General features: G+C 59.6%; 2 protein-coding genes across 2 annotated transcripts; one reads left to right on the top strand and one right to left on the bottom strand.

The window, feature by feature from the left end:
- Positions 1-385: 385 nt before the first annotated feature.
- Positions 386-4157, bottom strand: ADRA2B (adrenoceptor alpha 2B). Its single transcript, XM_027554561.1, has one exon. The coding sequence runs from the start codon at positions 3667-3669 to the stop codon at positions 2326-2328; it is 1344 nt and encodes a 447-aa protein (XP_027410362.1). The 5' UTR covers positions 3670-4157; the 3' UTR covers positions 386-2325.
- On the top strand, positions 3668-10335 carry LOC113900680 (collagen alpha-2(I) chain-like). The gene is made up of 4 exons (XM_027554370.1): positions 3668-3872; positions 4157-4935; positions 8908-9188; positions 10184-10335. Exons 1-3 carry the CDS (start codon positions 3668-3670, stop codon positions 9142-9144), a joined length of 1221 nt encoding a protein of 406 aa, XP_027410171.1. The 3' UTR covers positions 9145-9188; positions 10184-10335.
- The last annotated feature ends 1101 nt before the right edge of the window (positions 10336-11436 follow it).

Genomic DNA, 11436 nt, shown 5'->3' on the forward strand with positions numbered 1-11436 from the left:
GTGTTCCTCCCATTCTGTGTGGGTGGTGTCAGCCCCCATGTGCTGGTCTCCTGCCCAAAACACCCTCCTGTCTTCCTTCTTGGTGTACTCCTGCTCTTCACCCAAGGCCCTGCCCAAAGGTCACCTCCTCTGGAAGCCTTCCCTCCCTTCCTTCCCAGGCAGCCAGTCTCAAACTCCCCTGGCGACTCTCACCCCCACTGACTTGTAATGATGAATGAGGGAAGCTGAGTGGACAAACTCAGGCAGGTGGGTGGGGACCAGCCAGCCACACCCAGAGGTGGAAAAGGCAACTGGCCCTGGGAGGGCCCCTGTGCCGGAATCTGCTACACAGGTAGCTGAGAAATAACTACTATCGGTCGTCTTTGGGCAAAGAGGACACAGCTTGCTTATTACAAAATATCCTTTATTGATAAAATAGCTCAGACTTTAAAAAAAATAAAACCTGCATATCACAAGGGGACACCAGCAACATCAGCAGTGGTCCCGCGGGGGGCACACGTGAGCCTAGTCAGCAGGTGACACAAGTCAGCCCCTCCCAGGCCCAGCCTCCCTGGCCCTGCCCCCAGGCCAGGCCCAGCCTCACGCTGAGACCAGGGAATGAGCTGGATGGCCTCCTGCCCCAGGAGCGACTCTGGTCCCCTCCGTTCTCTCCACCCCAGAAAATTCCCCCAACATCCCTCCAGATCCAGCCAGGCCCATCAGTGCCTGTGCTGCTCAGCCCAGCCCCCAAGATAAGATGCTCACTGGCTTAATGGTGAGCCACGCATACCCATGGGGAAGGCTGGGAAACATCTTCCCAGTGCTCCCAGTTGTTCCAGGAGGGATGGGAGAGGAGACCAAGAGGGAGAGGCCCCTGGAGCCCCCGCAGTGGGGTGGAGCAACACGGCTGGGTCTGAGATGGGCAGACGGTACCCACCAGGGGCAGGGTCAGCTATGCATCACAGGGGCCCACGTGGGGCTTGGAGCCCAGCCTGGGGACTCCAGTGGGAGCCCCCTAGGAGTCCACGGGCCCCTACCCACCTGCTCCAGCCCCAGCACTCCGTCACACACTCTCATCTCACCCCATTCCCTTGCAGTGGGTATCTTTAGAGATCTTGGGGAAACATTCACCAGCTTGATGACAAAAGATTTCTCCCCCGTTGTGGGGGAGGGGGGTCCAATCCAATGAAAACCCTCTTGGTGTTGCAGGTGAAATGTTGGGAAGTTGTCATGCAGCATAATAACTCAAATCTTTGCAGGCATAAGAACACATTCTCAAAGAAATCCTCGAACTGAAACTGTGGTTCTGTCTGCCACTCCCCACTTCCAGTTTGGGGTAGGAATTCACACCCCAGGCACAGAACAAAAGTCTACAGGAAGACAGGCAGTGGTAAACACAGAAAAGGGGGATTTTTGTATCACTGAATAATCACATTTTCTGGTTCTCTAATGCGTTACCCCCATGGAGCTCAACGCTTTCAGCCATGCCTTTCGTCTCCCGGCGGCAAGTAGGCGGCAAGCTATTGTCACCCCAGTTTTTGCAGGGGGTGAACGCTAGTGATCAGGGCCCTCCCGTCGAGGAGGAGGCCAGGCCTCCAGACCACCCCACCGAGGCATCCACACACCCACCTGCCTTCCAGAGGGGCGCCGAGTGAGGAAAACGATCCGAGACTCTGGTCTTTAAAGGAGTTACAAACCCAAAAGCAGGACGAAGGTGAAGAAGGGCCCAAAGACAGTGTCAGCCCGTACACCCCCACCCAGGGCCTCATCGGGACCTGCGCACCCAACGTGGGTGCCTGTCGTCATTTCTGCTGCTTCCTCCGCAGCAGGCCCTCCCGGAAAAAGTGGAAGGCTGGCTTCCTGCTGTTTTCCAGGGGAAGAAGAGAAAGAAAGAAAACACCGCAAGTGGTCAACCAGAAGACACGGGATTCTCAGGGGAGGGAAGCCCACCAGTGGTTGGCAGGGGTCTCTGGTTCTGGGAGGGGAGCCCAGAACATTCAGCTACGTTCAGGATGGGCCAAGCCTCGTCCATCTGCCCTTGTACAGGCAGTGGGTGGAGAAGATGGCCCCCCACAGCCAAGCCAGCAAGTGTGTGTGTGTGTGTGTGTGTGTGTGTGTATGGGTTAGTCGCTCAGTCGTGTCCGACTCTTCTTGACCCCATGGACTGTAGCCTGCAAGGGGAGCCTTCAGATAGACCCCCTGACCCTCCCAGGGGGTCCCCAGGATGAGGCTTCAGGACCGGGAAGGGACCAGAAAGCCCAGGGAGGTGGCCACCTAAGACAGGGTGAAGCAGGGTGACCCGGGCACCACCTGGCACCACCCCACACAGGCAGCAGGCTGGCGGGCTCACCAGGCTGTCTGGGTCCACTCGCGGCACAGGATCCTCCGGAAGGCACGGCGAAAGTCCTGGTTGAAGACAGTGTAGATGACGGGGTTCAGCGAGCTATTGCAGTAGCCGATCCAAAAGAAGAACTGGAAGAGGCCGTGGGGCACCTTGCAGTGCTGCGGGCAGATGGCACCCAGGCTGTAGCTGAAGAAGAAAGGGAACCAGCAGAGCACGAAGACGCCGATGACCACAGCCAGCACGAAGGTGAACCTCTTCTCTCGGCTCAGCTGCGTCCGCCGCCGCCACCACTGCGCCCCCGCGGTGCCTGTGCCCCTGCCCAGGAGCACCTGGCCACGCAGGGTTGCCAGCACCCGGGAACCCTGTGGCTGCTGCAGGGGCGGGCTGCAAGCTGAGGCAGGAGACGCCGGCAAGGCCTGCGGCTCACAACCCTCTTCTTCCTCCTCTTCTGCCTCCTCCTCCGGAGATGAACCACAGACCCCTTCCTTCTGACCCTGGCCTGACTTGGGGATGGCAGGCCAGCTGGGTGGCAAGGCAGGAGTGCCAGGGGCTTCAGGGGTCTCCCCGTCACCCTTCTCCCCTGGGCGAGGTTGGGAGCATCCGTTGGCCTCTCCAGGAGTGGCCAGTTGAGAGGCCAAGGTTGGCAGTTTGGCTGAGTCTGAAACTTCCCCAGGGGCAGGGTGTGGCTGCTTAGACTCCCTCTCCCCAGGCCCCCCTTTGGCCCTGGGGCCTCTGCAGTGGCTGCGCTTGGCAATCAGGTAGATGCGCAGGTAGACCAGGATCATGATAAGGCAGGGTGCAAAGAAAGATCCAATGCTGGAGGCAAGAATGTACCAGGCCTCTTGGTTGAGCTTGCACTGAGGGCGGGCCAGGGGCTGGGGACCCTGGTCGCCCTTGTAGATGAGGGGCGGCAGCGAGATAACCGCTGCGATGAGCCATACGATGAGGATGATGAACTTGATGCGGCGCGGGGTGCGCTTGGAGTTGTACTCCAGGGCCCGGCTCACCGCCCAGTAGCGGTCCAGGCTGATGGCACACAGGTGCACGATGGAGGAGGTGCAGAAGAGCACGTCGAGCGCCAGGTACACCTCGCACCAGGTGCGCCAGAAGTACCAGTAGCCCAGCAACTCGTTGGCCAGCGAGAAAGGGATGATGAGCGTGGCAACCAGGATGTCGGCGGCGGCCAGCGACACTAGGAACAGGTTCTGCGGGGCGCGCAGCGAGCGGCTGGTCAGCACAGCCAAGATGACCAGCGCGTTGCCGAAGATGGTGAAGAGGATAAGGAAGGTGATGACCGCCGCGATGGCCGCAGTGGCCTGCACCGAGTAGGGCTCCTGGTGGTCCATGGCGGGGCCGGACGCGGCCAGAGCGGGCGCTGCTCGCCCCAGCGCGCGCACAGCCGGCGACGGCGCTGTCCCACCCAGGTCGGCTGGACGAGGGGTCGCCCCCCTGGCGGTGCTAAAGGCGCTGGAGCCCCATGGCCAGGCCGAAAGGGGTCGGGGGACGCCCCGGGGCCGGCCACGGCCCTCCTACATCCCGGTGTACCGGCGTCCGGCGCCCCTGCCGTCCGCCCCAGAGAAGTTTACCAAGTTGTCCCTCTGAGGTCCCCGCCCCGCCGGGAACCAGGGGAAAGTTGCGCCCTGACGCGGGGAGGCTGCTGGACTCACGCTGGGGCGCGGGGCCCGGCCAGCCGGGCAGGGGGTGCGCAGCCGGTTCGGAGGAGGCGCGGAGGCAGATCCGCTCCCAGAGCTCCTGTAACCCGGAGCCGCGCCTGCAGGCAGCACGCCGAGGCCGGGGAGTGGGGAGGAGAGCAAGCGCGGCTGGAGGAGGGAGGAGACTGGAGGCGGGAGCGGGAGGAGGAAGGGAGGCGGGGCGGGGGGTGGGAGGGGGACCCAGGGTGGGTGGAAGGTGCGCCTCGCTGGGGGGCGCGCGGGCCGCAGCCTCCCCGCGCCCCTGGCCTCCTCTCTGGCGCCCCTACCCTTTTCCTCCCAGCCTCCACTCTGCGGCAGGTCAGAGAGGCCGGCGTCTGGGATCTTCCGGACCGAGGGAAGGATGCTGGCAGAAGTGGAAGGGTCGGTGCACCAAAGGAGCCGGGACGCGGCGCTGGAAGGTCCGCGGGCACGAGGCTGGATGTGTCTCCTGCGGATTGCGCGGCTAGGGCCGACCCCTCCGGTCTGGGGGGGGGGTGGCCGCAAGTAGATCTCCCCTTCCCGCTGCCCAAGAGCCCCAAGGAGAGGGTGGGTGGGTGTGTCGGGGCTCTGGAGCATCATAAACCACACGCGCTCCCCGGAGCCCGACAGGCCAGAAGCCGAGCGGAGGGCGTGAGGCGAGTGGGCAGACCCTTCCCCAAATGCTTTCCCGCCCCGACTGGACTCCGTCGGGCCTGCGGACCCCGAGGAGGAGCGCGTGACAAGGTAGCGAGCGCCCCCTGCCGCCGCCCGCCTGCGAGCTTGTCCTCGGCCACCGGGGACCCGAACCCTCACAGCGTCTTGGGGTCGCTGAGAAGGCTCCCAAGCCGAGGGTCAAGCAAGTGCTCAGAGCCTGGGATTGCCGACTTCAGCTTTCCTGTTTCTCCTGCAGATGCCTCAGTTTCCCCTATTAAGGGCAAAGAGGTAAGAAAAAACTGGCCTTGGACTCAAGTCTCGGCAACACCTGAGACTCGGGCGGGGAAAGGCGGTTGAGGGGGGCGGGCGGTGTCGGGCAGTTGCAAACTCCGACCTCCTGACCAGTAGGAAGAGGATGTCGCCTGGTGCAGAGCGAGGAGATCTAGTCAAAGGCAGGGTCTTTTGACACAATTTCTCAGACAGTAGAGAATCTGCCTGCAATGCAGAAGACCCAGGGTTCCATCTCCGGGTCAGGAAGATCCCCTGGAGGAGGGCATGGCAACCCACTCCAGTGTTCTTGCCTGGAGAATTCTATGGACAGAGGAACTGGTGGGCTACAGTCCATGAGGGTGCAAAGAGTCAGACTTGACTGAGCAAGTAACTTTCATTTCAGAGAAAATGTAGGGTTTGGGGGCAGCTTGCAAGGGAAGAGCTGTGCAGTGACCCCCTCCCTGCTCCAATCTTGCTGATGGCGCCCGCCCCATGCATGCTGCACACCCCTCTTGAAGTGGCCCTGGAAAGTACATCTGGGGTAAGAAGAAACTTCCAATTAAGCACACTCAGTCCTGTCTGACTCTGTGACCCCATGGGCTGTAGCCTGCCAGGCTCCTCTGTCCATGGGATTTCCCAGGCAAGACTAGAATGGATTGCCATTCCCTTTTCCAGAGGATCTTCCCGACCCAGGGATCGAACACAGGTCTCCTGCATTGCAGGCAGATTCTTCACCATCTGAGCCACCAGGGAAGCCTGATTAAGCACATACCCCACCCTGACTGCCTTCTGGCCTCAAAGTGCTTCAAAGGACAAGGACTCCCCATGTACCCTCCTCCTACCCACACTCCCTGTGGCCATTGCAGTGCCAGCCTGGGGAGCTTCAAGGGCATTTTTTCACTGTTTCCAGAGCCTTTAATGCTATAACCCCAGCCTAGACCCAGCCCTCATATATCTAGCCCATAGCCATACGTGGCATCCTCCCTATAAATAAGCATCAATCTGCTTCTGAAAGTAGGGCTCCTCTGACGACACGGCCTTGATCCAACATGCCTGCTCCATCTTCATGGGAGCAGGGAGTGTGGCCTCAAGGTGCCCCAGTGTCTCACCCCCAGCCAGGTTCAGAAGAGGTGGTACCCGCCCCTAGCCCCCAACACAGGGCAGGACTGAGGGGGCTCTCCCTTGATCCTGGGCTCTCCCTGCCTCCTGCCAGCTCCTCTGTTAGATGTGAGTGCCCACAGCCTGGTGGGGAAGGTGCTACCTAGGCTCGGTTGGAGAGGCAGCCAGCCTCCCTGGTCCCCTCCAAAGACAGGTGTCGTGAATGCATCCTTCCACTTGCTGGGCTTCCACCCCAGGGTCACCAGGGATGGGGAGGTGTCATCAGACCCTTCGCTGAGGAAAGACAGACAGGTGGCCATTGGAGCCTGGGAATCAGCCACTTGAGCAAATTCCTGCCTATCCCCCTGGTCCCTGCCCCATGCTCTCTGTCCCACGGCAGGGAATCTGGGCACTCTGGTGACCCAAATAGGCTTTGGGAAGGACCACTTCTCATCCTCTCCAACCACTGTCAGGCTGGGAGGCCAGTAGGTATCTTCCCAGACACTGCAACTCACAGCAGCTTTTTGTCTGCTGGCCTGTTTTCCTTGAAAGGCCACGCCTCCAGGACTCTGCAGAACTGAGGCCAGGGCTCCTCAATCCCATCCTGCCCCACCCTCCGCATGCTGATTCTCAGCTGGGCCTTCCCTGTAGAGGCAGCTCCACATCCACCTATCCCTGGGCCCTGCTGGGTACCACCCTTGGTTGAGGACAGCCAGAAAGAACCCACAGGAACCCACGAGGCTCAGCCAACACCCAGGCTCTGTGTCACCCGCTGCCGTCCCCCAGCCCCACCCAGCCCCAAGACCAGCAGCTGGCTCTCGGGGCAGTGGGGGCTGTTACATAACTCAACTCCCTGCTGCTCTCTGCCATCTCTTTCTCCCCTACACACACCCCTTCCCCAGCTGCCTGCTCTGCTGAGCCGTTTGTGAATCAGAGCCTCAGGCCGCAGTAGGGCTTCCTCCCGCCCTTCCCAAACTAGCTCTGACCTACCAGTATCATCCTGCTCCACCAGGGCTGGCAGAGCTCAGTCCCAGACCTGCAGCCAGCCAGCAGTAGCTGCTGCTGTTACTCCCAGCCACGTGTGAGGGGGAGGCCGAGGCAGAGACAGGCTCTGGTCCACCTTCTGTCCCACACCAGGCTACATACTGGTCCCTGGATGCGCCCTGAGCGCCCGCATCGCCAGTCCTTTCCAGGACTGTTTGCTCTGCCAGAAACACCCTCCTCACCTTTCTTTCTGTGCTTGGCGGAGCCCTACTCTCTTCTCAAGGAGTTCACCCCTCACCACCTCTCCTCCCTTGGTGCCACTCTCACGTCCAGAGGCTATACCACAATGGGGTCTGAGGGCCTGTTGTACCACCTCTTTCATCAGAGCAGACATCCCTCCTCGGTCCGCAGTACCTGGCCCAGATTGTTGAAAAGTGAAGGGTAATGGCAGTAGGCCTCAGCAGATGAAATACACATAAGCTTTTTTCAGACAGGTGGTGCCCAAATGAAGGAACCCCCAGGGATGTCCTTGAAAAGAGGGGCCATGGTGGAAAGGTGACCTAGTAGCATCTTTTCCAAGAAAGGGGAGACAGTTGTCCTATCCTGGCCGTGAGAGGACAGCAGGAGATGCACCATGTTAGCTGAAAGCCCTGGAACCACTTCTCCAGGTCTGAAGGGCAAGACTGGCCCCACTGTCTCCTGGGCCAGGACGCCAGCAGCTCAAGCTGCTGCACTTCCTACCCCGAGAGCCCATGGGGACGATCCCCAGCCAGGCTGCACCCACCCCCAGCTTTCCCCAGAAGCCCCAGCCTTTCAAATCCCCAGGGACCTTGCCCCCAGACCACCCTGTACCACCCAGCCTCCCCACCTCCCCAGACCCCTGAGCGTGCCCTCTGTGATGTCAGTCGGCCATCCTCTCTCCCCCCATCATACCTCACCCGACAAAACCCCAACCCTGGTCAAACCTAAACCATCCACCCTGCCTTTGACCAAGCGGCTGCTTTTTCCAGAGCAAAGCGCTCAATTGTCGGCTGGCTTCGCTTTAGATTCGTGACCACAGATCTCCAGATGTTCCCAGTGTGCTCACTTCCCCACGCCTCAGAGTCGGCGTCTGTCTCCTGCTCCTCTTCCTGCCTGCGCCCTCCTCGCAAGCTGTGGCTTTGCCTTCTACTTAAGAGAAAAGGGAAGCCAACCCACAGGCACGCATTCCCCGCACACCTGCCTCCAAGCCGCGTCTCGGCTCTTGGGGCAGGTCCTCTGCATACACCCTGGACCTCGAGTCCTCTCGTGTCCCCTGGGGCTCTGCTCTGTTGATTATCCCTTCACCAGCTGTCACTCCCTGCACTTTTAGGAAGCTCTCCACACCCTCTGTGTGCATGCATGTGTGTGCTAAGTCACTTTGGTCATGTCCAACTCTTTTGCGACCCCATGGACTGTAGCCCACCAGGCCCCTCTGTCCGTAGGATGGATTCTCCAGGCAAGAATACCAGAGTGGGTTGCCATGCCCTCCTCCAGGGGATCTTCCTGACCCAGGGATTGAACCCGCGTCCCTTACCCCTCCTGCATTGGCAGGCGGGTTCTTCACCACAGGATCATCTGGGAAGCCCCTGCAGCCTCCACATTCTTGTCTGCCTGGTCCCTGTCTCTAGCCCCTCACGTTCTCCCTTCGCCCTCCACTGAGCCCACTCCTGGGCGTCACTCATGCCTCCGCATCGCCAAGGGCCAGGCTCGCGTCTGTGTCCTGGTCCCAGGCAGTTTCTCAGCCGCATTTTATACGACAGACTCTTCCCCGGGGCCACTCCACAGGCCCTGCTCCCTCCTAACAGGCCACTCCTCCTCAGCTTCCTTTCCCTTTCCCAAACCCCAAATCAGAGATTCCCACTAAGACTGGTTTTTGCCCCTTCCCAGGGACGTTGGGCAACGTCTGGAGACATTTTTGACTCACCACAGGAGGCAGGAGGTTGCTACTGGCTTCTAGCGGGTAGTGGCCAAATATGCTATCAAAACACCACACAAGGTCCAGCCCAGCCCCCTCTCCCCAGCGAAGACTCATCAGTCAGAAAATGCTGCAGGACCAAGACTGAGAAACTGCAGGGAGCGATTCAGCACTGGTTCAGTCCTGGGATCCTTTCCTTCTGCGCCTGAACTCTTCTTGGGGAATTTCACCTGGATGCTAACCACTCTCCAAAGTACGTGCCCTGCCCTGAACTTTAGGCTCACTCAGCCCACGCACTTCCTGACCCACCCATTTGACATCCAGGAGCCCCCAACTTACCTGGTGGCTCAGCTGGTAAAGAATCCACCTGCAATGCGGGAGACCTGGGTTCGATCCCTGGGTTGGGAAGATCCCCAGGAGGAGGGCATGGCAACCCATTCCAGTATTTCTTGCCTGAAGAATTTCATGGACAGAGGAGCCTGGAGGGCTACAATCCACAGGGTTGCAAAGACGCGACTGAATGACTAAGCACAGCACAGCCCCCGACTTAAAACACCTATTTGCCCTGAACTCTCTCCCCTCAGTTCTCAAGGCTGAGACGCCTTCATCCCCTGCTCATCCAGCGGCAGGTGTGGTTATTTCAACCTCCAAAACGCACTCCAGAGCACCCACTTTCGCCCTTTCCCATCATCCCCTCACTCTCACTCGCGCGGCTGCAGGGGCTACCAGCTGTTCTGCCCGATTCCAACTCGCTTTTCAAGGCACATCCAGAATAACTCTTTTAATATAATTTTGTCTATTTGGGGCTGCTCTGAGTCTTCGCTGTTGCATGTGGGCTTTCTCTAGTTGCGGTGCTCGGGCTTCTCACTGCAGCGGCTTCTCTTGCTGTGGAGCACGGCTTAGCTGTGGCGCACACGCTTAGCTGCTCCGCGGCTTGTGGGATCTTCCCAGACCAGGGATCGAACCTGTGTCTCCTGTGTTGGCAGGTGGATTCTTTACCACTGAGACACCAGAGAAGCCTCTGAATGACTTTTTAAAATTTTAGATCAGGTCTTGTCACACCTCTCCTTAGAAACTCCCAGCAGGGGCCCCTGTTGCTCTTGGAATAAACCATCCCTCCATGACTGAGCAGGCCCTTGCCTGCCTCCTCCTTACCTCCCCCACACACACCTCTCTCCACACACGCTGGCCTGACACACCTTGCTCCTTCCTGCCTCAGGGCCTTTGTACTGGCTGTTCTTTCCCCAGATGGCCCCAGGATAGCAGCGTCCTGCCATTCAGGTGAAATGCCATCCACAAACGCTCCCTCTTCCATCACTTATCAACCCCAGATGCTTCATTTGCCTGTTCACTGTCCATTCCTCTCCCCATCCCCAAATAAACTCTGTGAGAATAGAAAACCTGCCTGTTCCCTATATTATTCCCAGTGCCTATAACGGAGCCTGCCTGGCCCCCAAATACAACAGATGTGTGTTGGGTGAGTGAATAGACTGATGAATGAGCCCACAGAGCTATGTGGTCGGGGACTGGTGAACAAGTCGCAGGCCGTGAGAGGTGGCGGGTAGCCCCCTGGGCCCTGGTTGACACCCCAGGTCCCACACATGTCACACCCTCCATGCTGGGGCTCCGGGGACCAGACCATGACTGGATCATCAGGCCAGTGTGGGGCTCAGGGGACAGGCCTGGGCCCAGAGCTGGCCTGGGGCCCGGACTCTACTGACAGGCATCTTCTTGGGGACGACAGGACAAGGACAGCCTTGTCCCTGATCACCACCAAAAGAGAGTAAGCAGTCTTCCCCGTGAGGCATCAGGATTAACCAGCCCCACCGCCCTGTGCAGAGAACCCAGCATCCAAGATCAAAAGCCGCCTGTTGATGGAGGCTCATGACAGCAGCCTCTGCGAGCTGGGCGGGTCTCGCAGTGCAGAGCACATCACCTCCTCTGACCCACAGTGGCCATCAGGAAATCCCAGCCTGGTGTCAGCGGCCTGGCTCACTACTCAGAGACCCACAGGTCATGAGGCAGCCATGCTGATAAACAGGCACACGTACCATCTCTAGCCTAGGGTTGGCCCAAAGTCTTTTCTTGGGAATCTTCCAGGGGAGCGGTCACCCTGCTAGGATCATGGCCAGAGCCCTACTTCCTTACTGTAAACTGTGGCACCCCACCTCCCAGGTCTGGAAGCAAGACAAGGGACAGCTTCTCTACACCACAGTCCTCCCCTGACATTCACACCTGAACTCAGGCCCTTGCGCAGTCTCAGAAAATCCTTGACTCAAGACTGAAACCACAGATAGACTGAGGGCAGAGGCTCCAGGCCCCCTGACACAGTGAAGAGGACGGCAGAGGGCGCGTCTCAGCCCTGCTGCTCAGCCCTATTTCCTTGGGCACACCAGTTTGCTTCCCCGAGTCTGTTCCTGACTCTGAAATGTGGGTCTCAGTGCCTAAAAGGCCCCTCCCAGGGCAGTCAGGGGAGGTCAAGGCACCGGGTATGAGGTAGA

Source organism: Bos indicus x Bos taurus, chromosome 11 (assembly GCF_003369695.1).
Source record: "Bos indicus x Bos taurus breed Angus x Brahman F1 hybrid chromosome 11, Bos_hybrid_MaternalHap_v2.0, whole genome shotgun sequence".
Taxonomy (NCBI): domain Eukaryota; kingdom Metazoa; phylum Chordata; class Mammalia; order Artiodactyla; family Bovidae; genus Bos; species Bos indicus x Bos taurus.

Excerpts from the sequence above, each read along its gene's own strand:
- ADRA2B (XM_027554561.1), bottom strand. The coding sequence starts at position 3,669 with ATGGACCACCAGGAGCCCTACTCGGTGCAGGCCACTGCGGCCATCGCG.
- LOC113900680 (XM_027554370.1), top strand. The coding sequence starts at position 3,668 with ATGGCGGGGCCGGACGCGGCCAGAGCGGGCGCTGCTCGCCCCAGCGCG. Across the intron at positions 3,873-4,156 it reads CTACATCCCGGTGTACCGGC|GAGACTGGAGGCGGGAGCGG; the intron begins GTCCGGCGCCCC and ends TGGAGGAGGGAG. Across the intron at positions 4,936-8,907 it reads CCCCTATTAAGGGCAAAGAG|GGACGTTGGGCAACGTCTGG; the intron begins GTAAGAAAAAAC and ends GCCCCTTCCCAG.